Source organism: Montipora capricornis, chromosome 6 (assembly GCF_036669925.1).
Source record: "Montipora capricornis isolate CH-2021 chromosome 6, ASM3666992v2, whole genome shotgun sequence".
In the NCBI taxonomy this organism is placed as follows: Eukaryota; Metazoa; Cnidaria; class Anthozoa; order Scleractinia; family Acroporidae; genus Montipora; species Montipora capricornis.
In genome coordinates, this window is record NC_090888.1 from 32,618,624 (window position 1) to 32,631,497 (window position 12,874).

General features: G+C 38.2%; 1 protein-coding gene across 1 annotated transcript in view; it reads left to right on the top strand.

Annotated features, from left to right (window-relative positions):
- LOC138051968 (exosome complex component 10-like) overlaps positions 1–12,874 on the top strand; it is a 41,699-nt gene that overhangs the window by 14,539 nt on the left and 14,286 nt on the right. Inside the window, exons 10-18 of the mRNA XM_068898311.1 lie at positions 1,988–2,178; positions 5,822–5,978; positions 6,521–6,601; positions 7,191–7,258; positions 8,648–8,698; positions 9,051–9,168; positions 9,803–9,868; positions 11,057–11,126; positions 12,152–12,252. Of these exons, the coding sequence (XP_068754412.1) occupies positions 1,988–2,178; positions 5,822–5,978; positions 6,521–6,601; positions 7,191–7,258; positions 8,648–8,698; positions 9,051–9,168; positions 9,803–9,868; positions 11,057–11,126; positions 12,152–12,252 (903 nt within the window). The remainder of the gene's footprint in view (positions 1–1,987; positions 2,179–5,821; positions 5,979–6,520; positions 6,602–7,190; positions 7,259–8,647; positions 8,699–9,050; positions 9,169–9,802; positions 9,869–11,056; positions 11,127–12,151; positions 12,253–12,874) is intronic.

Here is a 12,874-nt window from a genome sequence, read left to right on the forward strand (position 1 = left end):
ACATTGCAACAATGGGAAGGAATTTTGTAATAAAAGCATTGATAAATTTTTCAGAAACAATGGGATAATCTTGAAACATGCGGCCCCAAGAATGCCAACAACAAAGGGGTTTATTGAAAGATTCAACACGTCATTCAAGGAGAACATGGATACTTTAATAGTGAGCACAGCTACAAGGGTTTCAAATCGGTGCAGCAATCTCAGTAAAATTTCATTCGCCAGAAACATAACCTACCACACTGTCATTATGAGAAGCCATGTGAAGCAATTTATGGCATGAAACTGCACACTCAGCGAAGTGCTACAACAAAGCTTGCAGATTACAACTGAAACAAACTCTGCACAAGCAGAGGCCCAAACACCAACTTATAAAAAAAAAGTCAGTCACAGCCTTGGAATGGAAGAGAATGATCTAGCGCAAATGAAAGAATACTTGACAAAACGATGCTAAATACACTATATAATGACAAAATGGTGCAACAAAGTAAAAAGAAAGCTGACAAATCTAGTCAATTTAAAGTTGGAGAATTGATGTACATGTAGTCTCAATCAAAACAAACAAAGTTGATAACCAAATTTCTCCAACAAGATTAAATCTTTGCAGTGCCACCAATCTTACTTTCAAATAATTGTTCTAAAGACGTTTCCTTTACATCAGCTTGTGAACAGTCCATTTTGCAAAATGGATGTGGTAGTGTCGTAAAACGACACCACACGCCATTGGCTCGAGAGATGGAGTGGCAAGAGATGATGATGGTTATGAAAAGTAGTCCTACAAACTGTACTTCAACTCTAATGCTACAGTATGCAAGCAATATTCTTAACCCAGACAAAAGTTATGTTAGACTTAACACTGGAAACAAGTGATTACTCCAGTCACTATAATGCATGCCAATCCTTTACCTGGAATGCTAACTGTTGAAATGAGTGTGTCACCTTACATGTAATTGCTAAAATGCTTGCATGCAGTGTCCCCAACATTTTATGAAAGCTACACTGTAACCTTTAAAAATAAGTGCTTAACCCTAATCACTAAACTGAGGGCTTTTTTGGTTGGAATTGTTTTTAACCAGTTTAGATTTTTCAAACGTGGTCGAAATTTTCACAGCTGATTAACCACTCATTAAAACGTATTTGAAGTGAAAAATTGCTAAATTTGTTCAGCTAAGGGTGAGGATCACTTCTCTCTTTCATACATTGTAGTGTTGTCTCTGTATCAAATGTACATATAAATCATTTTAAGGCAGTGCAGCTGCTTCATGCTGCTTTGCTCTTATAATTTAGCAATATACGTCTAAATGTGAAAGAAACAAAGTTGCTTTCTTTGTACTCTGAAATTTTTTAACTCTTGCAGACTTAAATTCTGAATTGGTACAGTACATGTATTTCATGGAAAGTCAACTTTTAAGTTATTATAACTTATGATAACTTCAACATAATGATGTTAAAATTGCTGTTGAGTAACTCTTTCTGGAGGGGGGTGTACTAAAACCCGAAACACCAAAATGAAACCACTGGAATGAAACCACCAGAACCCCTCGAAACCATCGAAACACCAGAATGAAACCAGCTAAAGAACTGAAACAGCCCTAATGACCCTGCAGATCACACGATTTTCCAAAATTCTTTCACACTTGATGTAGTTTCACTACAAATAAAATTGGTCGCTTTGTTCAAAGTTGTCAGTCCGTTCTACACAAGCACACACTGACTTAGACTTCTCGCAAATCAAGTCTCCACCGTTAACTATCTCTTTGACATGTACCTAAATACATTTCAATAATACAATAATTGACAAAATGCATTAACATTCTTTCGTCATAACTTTGTCGCCCTCGTATTTTTGTCTCTGAAGAAGGTGAAAAGGCTAAGAACATCTTCTTTTTCTGAGTTAGTGACTTTCCATTATGGTGGTGCTTCTTCCTTTGTTGCTGAACACTTCACATTCACCAGCAAAAAAATGTTAATTTTCTCACTATCCTTTAAGGTTTTTCATGGAGCAGACATGGACATTGGTTGGTTGCAGCGAGACTTTGGTATTTACGTGGTGAACATGTTTGACACAGGCCAGGCTTCTCGAGTGCTTAACTATGAAAGGTTCTCTTTGGCATTCCTGCTGAAGAAGTTCTGTGATGTTACTGCAAATAAGCAGTATCAGTTGGCTGACTGGAGAATAAGGTTTGTAGTGCACTAATTTGTGTTCACCAAGTTTTAACTACCTCAACATTCACTTGATTTGCCTTTTTTTTATTTGTGAGAATAATGGTCCATCTTGCGTTACATGTCCGTCTGGCCTCTGACATTGTGTATCTCGGAGGACAAGCAGATCTTGTTGAAATAAATTGCCTTAGTTAAAGTGAAGTTCACGTTTACAGTTTTTGTGAAAAATCTGTTAAAGAATAAGATCAATCTCAGACTTTTACGCAGACTCTCAAGGTCCCTGTCTCTAATATTATTGGTATTTTTTCTGCACCCTGTATATTTTGGTCAACAGTAATTTCCATCCCTCAAACTGACGTTGGACATTTCGTAACAATTACATGACGCAATATCCCATGTTAATATTGACAAGCTTACTGCTCTAGAAAGAATGAAAACAGGCAGAATTACAGCTTTAGTTCAACAAGAAATAGTGGTTCTAAGCTATGCCGCGCTGATTGTTTTGCTGGGTACTACTATTTCAATACCCTAGCAAATTCGATTTTCCCGGAGGTTGTCTCGTTAGTCTAGTGGATATCGGAAACTGCAAGGTGAAGCCATCGATCCGGGTTCAACTCTTTGCCTCGCCTATTGTGAATCTTCTCAGCTTGTTTAAAATCTTTGTTTCGTTGAAGTAGATTTGAAGTCTAAAGTAGACTGTACGTCGTATAAGTTGAATAAAAAGGGAAATGTCAGTTTGAGGGATGGAAAGAAGTGATGACCGTTTATTTTATGATGAAGAGAATGATATACATTGAAAAAAACTTGCTTCACGTTAAATTTTAGACCTCAGATATGCTTTAACCCTTTGACGTCCAAACCGGCCGAAACTGGCCAGACTTAGTATTTTACTCTGTCTAACGCCAGAGTATTTTACTCTTCAACGGGGAACCCCTGGGAGTCAATCATTCACTGAAAAACTATGTCGCCATTAATTAATCACTCACTGAAAAACTATGACCCCATTAATTAATCACTCACTGAAAAACTATTTCCCCATTAAGGTGACTGCGCAATGAAGTTATGAGCTGTGCTGTCTGTCTTTATTTGACTTTGTAACGGCAATGAACATGTACAAGTACAAGGAGGGATTACGTTTTTGCAAATGTTGGCCGTGTAGCACTTATATTTGAACAGACTTAACTGATTAGAGTGTAATTTGAAGTGCTAGTTTTCTACCCCATATAAACCATGTGAGCGTTAGCCCTAGTAATGGAAATGGCCCACACAAGGCCACAGAAAAACTCTGACCACGGTGGGAATTGAACCCACAACCTTCAGGTTAGATCACCCCTGTTCGACCGACTGAGCTACAAGGTCAGATGGGAGCAGGCCGTGGGAACTGAAGATGTTAAAGACACGGCAATGAACATGTACAAGTACAAGGAGGGGTTACGTTTTTGCAAACGTTGGCCGTGTAGTGCTGATATTTGAACAGACGTAACTGATTATCTAGAGTGTAATGTGAAGTGCTAGTTTTCTACCCCATATGAACCATGTGAGCATTAGCCCTACTAATGGAAATGGGCCCACACAAGGACAGAGAAAAGCTCTGACCAGTGTGGGAATTGGACCCTTGCTCACCATGGAGTCTCCAGTAGCTCAGTGGTTGGAGCATCCGACTAGATCACTTAGAGGGGGTCATGGGTTCCAATCCCATCCGATTTTTTTTGAGTTTCCAAGGGATGCAATTTCAAAACATATATATCAAGCTCAGGTTATCTGGGATAAAAAATAATATCATGTGATATTTCAAGTGATATTTCCCAATTCACCAAAATATCATGAGCTGCAATTCGGTGAGTGATATTTGGTGAGTTTTGAAATATCCTGAGCTGCTATTTATCTGAAATACCCCTCAGAAACCATACTATTTTTTGTTTTATACTACAGGCTGTGAAATTATTGCTCACTTCAGTACTTAACACACATAAATTCATTTAGTCACGTACATGAATAAATGATTGGCTTTACAACAACATGTGATACAAAACTGCACTTGAATGTCTGTAAATCTTTCAAAGAGTAAAAGTTTGTTACTGTGTTTTTGAACAATCAAAGTCAGTTATATATAACAATAATATTATCTGGTTTTGATTTTGCTTGTGGAATTGTTCGAGCATCACTCTTCAGTTCAGGAAGCTGTTGGGTGAGCTGGTAGTTGAAGTTGACTTGACGGCCGTGAAGGTTGTTGATTGTCATCATTCCCTGCTTGTCATTCATCATCAGCGTGTTTGCCTGACCATCAGAGCTTATGATTAAGGAAAACAGCTCTTCCTCATTCTCATTGCTTTCATCCTAATTGGCTAAAGAATGCTTGTTGGTATGACCAGTGAGGCCAATTATTGCAGAGCAAGTTGGTTGGCCGCTTTGAGTTTCTTCACTGCTGTTTCTCATGCACTGTGGTTTGTAAGCTTCTTTCCTCCAATCTCTGCTTGAGCAACCATAGACTTTATGAAGGAATTATTGCTGTGGATCGCCATTCTTTGTCGCTTACAATGCATGACCACACTTGCATTTATCACTTATTGGGCTTTTAGGGACTTAGTGACTGGTTGCCAAATAGCCCTTTGGACCACAAAAGTTTTTCTTATTAGGTGGTCATTGCTGTCGATACATGGCTTCGTTTGCCATAGCCCTGACCATGGAGGAAACAAGGGTTTCCTTCAAGTACTTTGTGGCTGTTAGCAAAGGAGCCCGTTGGACCACAACAGTTCTTCATCTTTGGTGGTCAGTGCTGTTGATGGGCGTTTGCCATAGCCCTGTTCATGGATGAAAATTAGCATCTCCTTCAAGTTGTTTGTGGCTGTTAACAAATTCTATGTCCTTAGCAATGGAAATGCTGCTGCCTTTTTTCTTTAAAATATGGCCCTGGGACACTAGCATTACCCGCAAACTGTCTGGCTTGTAATCCGAACTATCATTCTTTCTCACCTCGGCAAAAAACGTCTCTAGTTTCTCATCAAGTTCCTTGGCTTCATAACTTAATAACATCTGGACTGTATCCTTTTTCTTTAGCCCAGTGCTTTTCTTAGTAATTCACACTTGTTTTCCTTGAAATGTGCTTGCAGTTGTGTAATACCACAATTGGGAAATCTTTCTTCCATTGTTTCAGAATTAGAAAGAATAACATTTCCATTTCCATGGAAGCTGTAATTTTTACATGTAAGTATTTCAAATTTGGCTAAAATACTACTGGCTTTAGCCAATGACATTTCAGAAATTCCTCAGCCTGTAGTGTAAGCAAATAAATAAATTTGTGTGTAATGAAATTTCTTAAGTGTTCTTGATAAATAGGTAATTTGACTGAGAGGAGATCTATCTAAGTAAATAAAGTCATTGTATAATTATCAGAAATGAAACTTCAAAACAGATAAAGGGATATTGAAAACAAAGGGACCCTTTGTGGCTGAAGTAGTGGTGTAGGAATGATGATGATTTTTCTTTAACCCATTTACTCCCAGAGGTTCCCCATTGACGAGTAAAATCATCTGGTGTTAGACAGAGTAAAATACTTAGTCTGGCCTGTTTAGGCCGGTTTGGACGTCAAAGGGTTAAAATGTGTCAAGCTGTTGTTGGTGTGTTGTGTCCCAAGAGTGAATTTGTGGCGGTTAATTTCCAGGCCTCTTCCACCAGAGATGGTACGTTATGCAAGAGAGGACACACACTATCTCCTGTACATTTGTGATTGTATGCACAATGAGTTACTTACAAGTGGAAATGCCATCAGCAACTTGCTGCAGTCTGTTTACTCAAGGAGTAAAGATGTATGCTTAAAGGTGTGTTAAGAAACTGTATTTAGGTTGTTCCCTTAGAACAGAATAGTGGTGACTGTCAGATTTGATTTGCACTGAATGTTATCACAAAAGTTTGAAGTACAACTTCTTCCCTTTCTTTTGTGTACTTAGCAGAAGTTTGTTGATAATGGTAATAGGACTGAATGGAGTCTAGTTTAAGAGGAAATAGAGCTAAAAAGTCATTTACCAATACTAACTTATGCATCAAAATATGAGAAAGTTCCTAATTCATTAAATCGTTATGATTACAGCTGCTGTAGGTATTTCTTTCTGCCTGGTACTAACAAAATTATTCCCTTTTGAATGAAAGGTAATAAATAGATGGCAGATATCCATTACTAATCAAGCCATTTAAGCTTGTGCTAATACATGAAACCTTTCTTCACCCCATTGCATAATGGCCCATTCACAACTATTGATAACTGTTGGAACTATGTTTTTTCAAAACTTCCCTGCTTTTAATTGGGAGAGGTTGAAACACATAGGCAAAATTTCTATTAACTCTACTGCTTTGTTGTGTTTAGCGCTACGAGAAGCCATTATTTACCAGTGAATCTTTTCAAAAAGTGTTGGAGAAACACAAGAAGACATTCAACACTGAACAGGTAGTCTCATCCAAGGAAAAAATAATTATTTCCATTTTACATTGTAACAATAGTTATTATTGCCTAAGGTAAATCTATGTTTGTCACTGGAATTAGCTACCCAAGGATTTCTTTTGTTTGACCAGTGAAGCTACATTTTTGAAGACATACAGCTGTAAATTAGTGGATCCAGTTAATGTGTGACTGTTCATGCCTGATTGTGGAAAGTGTCAACAGCATAATATCAGTAACAGTCAGTAACGATTGCACTTTATGTACGTGTGAAATGCTAATAACAGCATTTGAAAAGGAAAGTGTATTCATTTCAATCAAGTGTTTAGAGCTAGATGCACCTGAGTAGCAAATAGTATTACCAAGTGTGTGGAGGAAGGGAGGGAGGATTATGTTTCTCTAATTGGATTATATTTGGTTATCATGACACTGTGCTTCTACAGTACAGTGTATGTTTGATGAATTATTGATTTAAAATGTCCTCAATACATTACAGCATGCAAGAAAATTTTTTCTTAAATAGCATTGTTTAATACCCAACTTGGATTTACACCATTTTTGAGGTGCATTTTTTCTCAAGTTTTCTTTTCTTGAACAGGTCTGTGCTTTTCGCCTCCTCTATGCTTGGAGAGACAAGATTGCACGAGAGGAGGATGAGAGTTATGGGTGAGAGAGTTAATAGCAAACATTTAAGAGTTGATCTGCACGTACAGCACAAGCTTTCAAGTATGCCGTTCACCGCAGCTTGAAATTGGAAGTAATGATGACACGAAGTTGTTGAACTGTCATATAACGTTTATATTGTTAATTTTCCTTTTGAAATGGTTTTCCAAATCTTTCTTCACTGGAAATTATCAAAAGAATGTGTTTAGAAATTTGCACACTCAGTGTCATTGTTGATAAGAAATTTCCCGTTATCTTTTGTACTCAATTTGGTGCCCAGAACGCTGGAAATCACATTTCAGAGCTTCCTGATTTCAAACATTTCTGGGAGAGCATGCCTGACTTGATGAAGGGCTTAGGCCCCTTGTTGATACAGTCGGCTACTCTACTTAAACCAGCTGCCTACGTCAAATTTTATTGAAACCCCTGACTTAAAGCACTGAAAGAAGGTTTGAATAAAGCATCGAAATTAATACAAAAGGATACAGGGATGGGGAAAACTGAAGAAGATTAAAATGGATCGGAATGTGGTTTTTTGAAAACTGTTCAGCCTAACAGTTTTTCAAAGTTTATCTTTAGGGTGTAGGGGTGGTGCAGTGGTGAGAGTAAGTAAGTAAGTAAGTAAGTAAAACCTTTATTTAAACACGATAAGTATTTAAGCTATGCAGCTTGTGGGGTCGTGTAGCACTCGCCTCCCACCATTGTGACCTGGGTTTGATTCCCAGACTCGTCGTCATATGTGGGTTGAGCTTTTTGGCTCTCTACTCTGCACTGGGAGGTTTTTCTCTGGGTACTCTGGTTTTTCCCTCTCCTCAAAAACCAACATTTGACTTGTTTTGCATTAATTGTTGTGTTCAGTTTACAGTGTCCCCAATTAGTGCTCAAAGGCTAGAATGACTAGTCACTTAATTAAAGTTCCTTTTCTTTTTTTGTTTGTAATTTAAGTTATGTACATGTATGCTTGAAAGACATGTTTTTGTCATGAAAATTTGAGTTGAATTGCTTTAAAGTAATTTCTGGGGTAATGTTGCAAGTAGGAGTGAGTGTTTGGTAAAACTGTGCTGTCATGATACAGCCCCTTTAATAACAGGTGGAAGTGCATGTTGGCCTTAGAAATGCCTTAGAAACCAGAAAAAACCTTTCAGGTGCAAGGGATAAACCTAGAACACTGATAAGGGTGACAAAGCTAAAAAAAAGCTATGCATAATATTATGCATATTGCGTATTTTTTCATTAACCATCACATAAAAACTTGAAATTGCCGTCATAAAACTTGCTTTAGTACAAAAGGTAAAAAAGTTCAGCAGCTAGAGTCTCTGAAATGCACTTATTCTACTGTTTTATTCAAGAAATGAAGTTGATCTTTTAGTTTTTATTTTTTTGTTGCTTTAGATTTGTTCTTCCCAACCACATGATGTTCCAGATTTCAGAGACTTTGCCAAGGTAACTGTTATGCACTGTTTTTTTAGTTCTATGGTTTTATTTGGTCTCAGTCATAGAATTTGTTGTTCACTCAGGGAGGGGGGGGTGGGGGGGTGTGGGATATAGATCAGGTAGAAACTTGAGTACTTGATATCTGAGGTAAATATCACAATATATTACAATAGTATCATGAATTTTGTCGCTATTTTCATTGAAAGAGGGAAAAAGAGTAGAACTTTCATGCCTCCCCGTCCCCTTCAAGCACAGCAATAAAGAGGATGCCAATCTCCTAGCCAGCCTGTATGGACGTAGAATGTATATAGTTGTTGTTCTCTGCTGTTTTTGTAATCACCACGCTTTTGCTAATTTTCAGGGATGCCCAAGGGGTGTTAGCGTGTTGTAATCCAGTCCCTACGCTTGTCAAGCAGCATGTGAATGATATCCACCAGCTAATTGTGCAAGCAAAGGAACTTGCTCTTACTACAAACAAGGTGAACACATTACTTTTACTTTTTCCTTCTTGTGTGGTTAATGTGTGATTTATTGCTGCCATTAGTATCACCAAGACTTGTCTTATGCAAAAAGTTGCTGGCATCAGACAGTGTTCATTACTTTAGCAATAGACTACTTTTTCTGTGTTTACATAGCCTCATCTAAACACAAGGTGGAGTTGCGAGAATTTTAGACAGTTATGCAACTCCCCCTCTATGTATATAAACACGGGAAAAAAGTCCTCTATTGCTTTTATGAAATATTTCTCAAAAATAATTCAAGAAATGACTTCAAGGAAAATGCCTTTTTTTTTACTTCTTGTTTGAAACAGATTTTCTTGATACACGCTCATATTGCCTAACAACCAATCAAAACACGTCTGGCATCACACGGATTTTGATTGGTTATGTGTTGCCAGACGTGTTACATACTCTCATCTAAGCACAGTTATTGACCAATGAGAGTGTGCGTATTATCCTAAGTATTAAAAAATTTTTATAGAAGTCTTTTACAGCTTTGTTACCGTTTTTGTGACACCTTTTTTAGATTTTGTGGTTGATCTGCTTAAGAGGGCCAATGAAATCGTGCTGGTTTTTGCTTTCTTACCAACATCTTTCTGTTATTATTTTACAGAGTTCATCTGCCACTGCAATATTGTCACAGGTTGATGGGGGCAACATGTCAAAACAAAAAGACGTGGTAAGAACATGTAAGAGATCATTGCATTAAGGTAGATATTTAGGTTCACATTGCAACCAAATTGAAAATCGGACATGGTTTAATGCTACTATGATTTGAAGGATAATTAACGAAGTTACAAAGTTACCATTCAATACCCAACTTTTAAGCACTCTCACCAGTGTCTCCATCAGGGATGATCTAAGGCTGTACATGTAACTACAGTAGAACTGTAGGTCTGAGCGTCTTGCATCTTCAAATGATTCTAAGGCTCAGGAGGGACATGATGTTACCGATGTCTTTAAGGTTCATGGCTACCCGTCGTGTTTTCTCCGTAGCTGTTTAAAACAAGTTCAATGTTGATCCGTTTCTTGTGGAGACTAGGGCGGTTAGGTTTAGGGTACATCCAATGGGCTACACAACCCATCAAGAGAGAAGCCAGCCAAAACATTAGAGTTGCCTAAAAACCATTTCTGGCGCCAAGTCATATTTTTTCCAAACCTATAGAAGCCATGCTGTTTCTCCCCTGCAGTTCGAAGATTAATAGTATTGTGCTAATCACCTCCGAGTTAACAATCACAATTTTGAAAAGCACTATTCACTGTTTTGTTTGTATAGGTAATCACATGATTTCAGGTGCAATTTGAAATAAATATGCACCAGTAACTTTTGTCAAAGACGAACATAGTTAATTTGTAGTCTGAAAAAATTTCGAGTGCTCATATATTCCAAATCGCACGAGAAAAATCATGCGATTAGTCAATGAAATACATGAAATTGCGAGATGAGATTATCGAGCATTTTCTTTGATCGTTGACCAATCACAATGCTTGTTTTGTTTCCTTTTTTTGCACTAAGTTACCAGGAAACTGTGTTTCTCTTAGCCAGTCGCAATGCAGAGATTCTTGCATGTATTTTATCAAAACAATTACTGTCGATAAAAGATTGTATGAACTTCCTTGTGCATTTCAATGGTCACTCATGACGTTTTGAACGTTCTCAAATTTTGAACATTATGGTTCCATAATTCACGGAATGCACTCGTGTTCGTACAATTTTCTATACTTATCGGCTTCCCTTCTTTTAGTTGGTAATACAGTAATTTTCCTGCAACAACCTGAAAGCTGGATGATTAGATTGAGTGTTTAAAGGAAACCGTTGCCGGTCAACTCATTCTTTGAGTTAATTTATTGTTTTTTTTTACAAAAGCCACGACCCAGTTTTTCACAACCGCCTTTGATTGATGGAAACAGTAAATCTACTCATATACTGTGGAATGGTGAGTCTAGAAAATCCTGTCTCCTGTTTTATTGTAATGGTCATATGATATAAAGACATAATCATCGAATGCTTTTATCTAAAAGTAGTTTTTAAAAGGAAAATTTGACTTCTGTTTCTCTTCACGTAATTCTGTGTTTCTTCGCGGAACCCTAAACGAGACCTTGGCGGCTTAAAATATTGGCGCTTTGCCCGGAACACCCTAAGCGATACCAAAATCCAAAATTTACACCCCTAAGCGAGACGACGAGCATCCCCGCCTGTTTCATATGGGAGTTTCCCCCCCCCGGGCACATCCACCACACACTGGGCCTCTTCTGACTAATTTTTTCAATCTAAATTTAGCCCGTGTTCATGATGCCCGACTACTTTGACTGAACTTCACGGCCGCCACGTTGGAGCCACCCAACCAAGTCCTCCGGAAATTTAGCTCCATTATTAAGCAAACTTTTTCTTTTGTTTTCGTTGAAAAACATGGCTGTTGATCACTTGAGCTAAAACCAACAATTGATCATCGGCTGCACGACCATAGGCACGAGACCAAAATAACTTTCACAGCATAGCTTGGGGATTTGTGTTCTCTCCCCTCATCCCCTCTTGGTGGTAAAACATTCCATAAAAATTGCATCCAAAGTTGATCAAAATTGTAGAATGGGCTTGTATGCGGCCCCAGGAGATCGGACAACTACATTTAAAAAGAAACTACTCAGAGTCTTGGGCAGAAGTCGAGCCTACAACCTCTGTAAAGCCATTTTTCCCGCCTGGCTTAGCCGGGAATTACGGCTGTGGAGCGGCTTTGATCCAGACGCCGTACTTTACGTGTGCTGAATCAAATGCAGAAATTATTACAACTTTGCAATTTTCTTCGGTCATGGTATGCTTCTGTGAATTAATTTTGCCGCAATTAAGTTCGGCGTCTGAATCAATTCAGCCGGGATCAATTAATTTGGGTCAGTCTAAATTCGAATTCGACTCGGCTCATCTCAACCGGGCCTAACTCTTACGTTTTGCTTTGTTTAATTTTAGATGATTCACCGGTTGTTTCTACCAGTTTAACCGTATTCGACCAGATATTAGTATCAGGGCCCCCTGTAAGGAGAGCAAAACCAGCTGTGTCAATATTTGAGGTATCATTATTCCCAGCACATTGTTGTAAAATCTCGGAACAAGAGCATTTATTATTCTGGTGAAATGGGTCCATAAAGGCAAAATACATGTGTAAGTCTTAATGCGCTCCAGTTTTTCTATTAAATACGGTTGCAAAATGAAGAAGAAACGGAGTATATTTTATATGGGAGTAAATTGCCGACAGAAATCAAGGACAACGAGTGCAAACTGCGCTAAAATAAAATGAAAGGACCATAGGGCGCTTTGAATTCCATTTGTATGGAAAACCGTGAAGAATTTTCTGTTGAAAGCAACAAGACAGTTTATTTCCTTCAGTCAAAACAGAGCGGGAAAACAGGGGCGTAGCGTGAGATTTTGACGGTGTACGCACACGAAGAATGGCCGTTTTTATGAGACGCATAATCCGTCCAGACGAATTATACGTCTCTCATGTTATCTAGTGTAAAAACAGGACGAACTATGTGAGACGCATAATTCATCTGGGACGAACTTGGGCAAACATTTTTTCTGCGTCTGTAAAATTCGTCTGGTATAAAGACGGGCACAAGACGCATAATTCGTCTGGACGAAGTATCCACTTTAGTGCGTCTTCGAAGACGCACTAAACTGGATAGTTCGTCC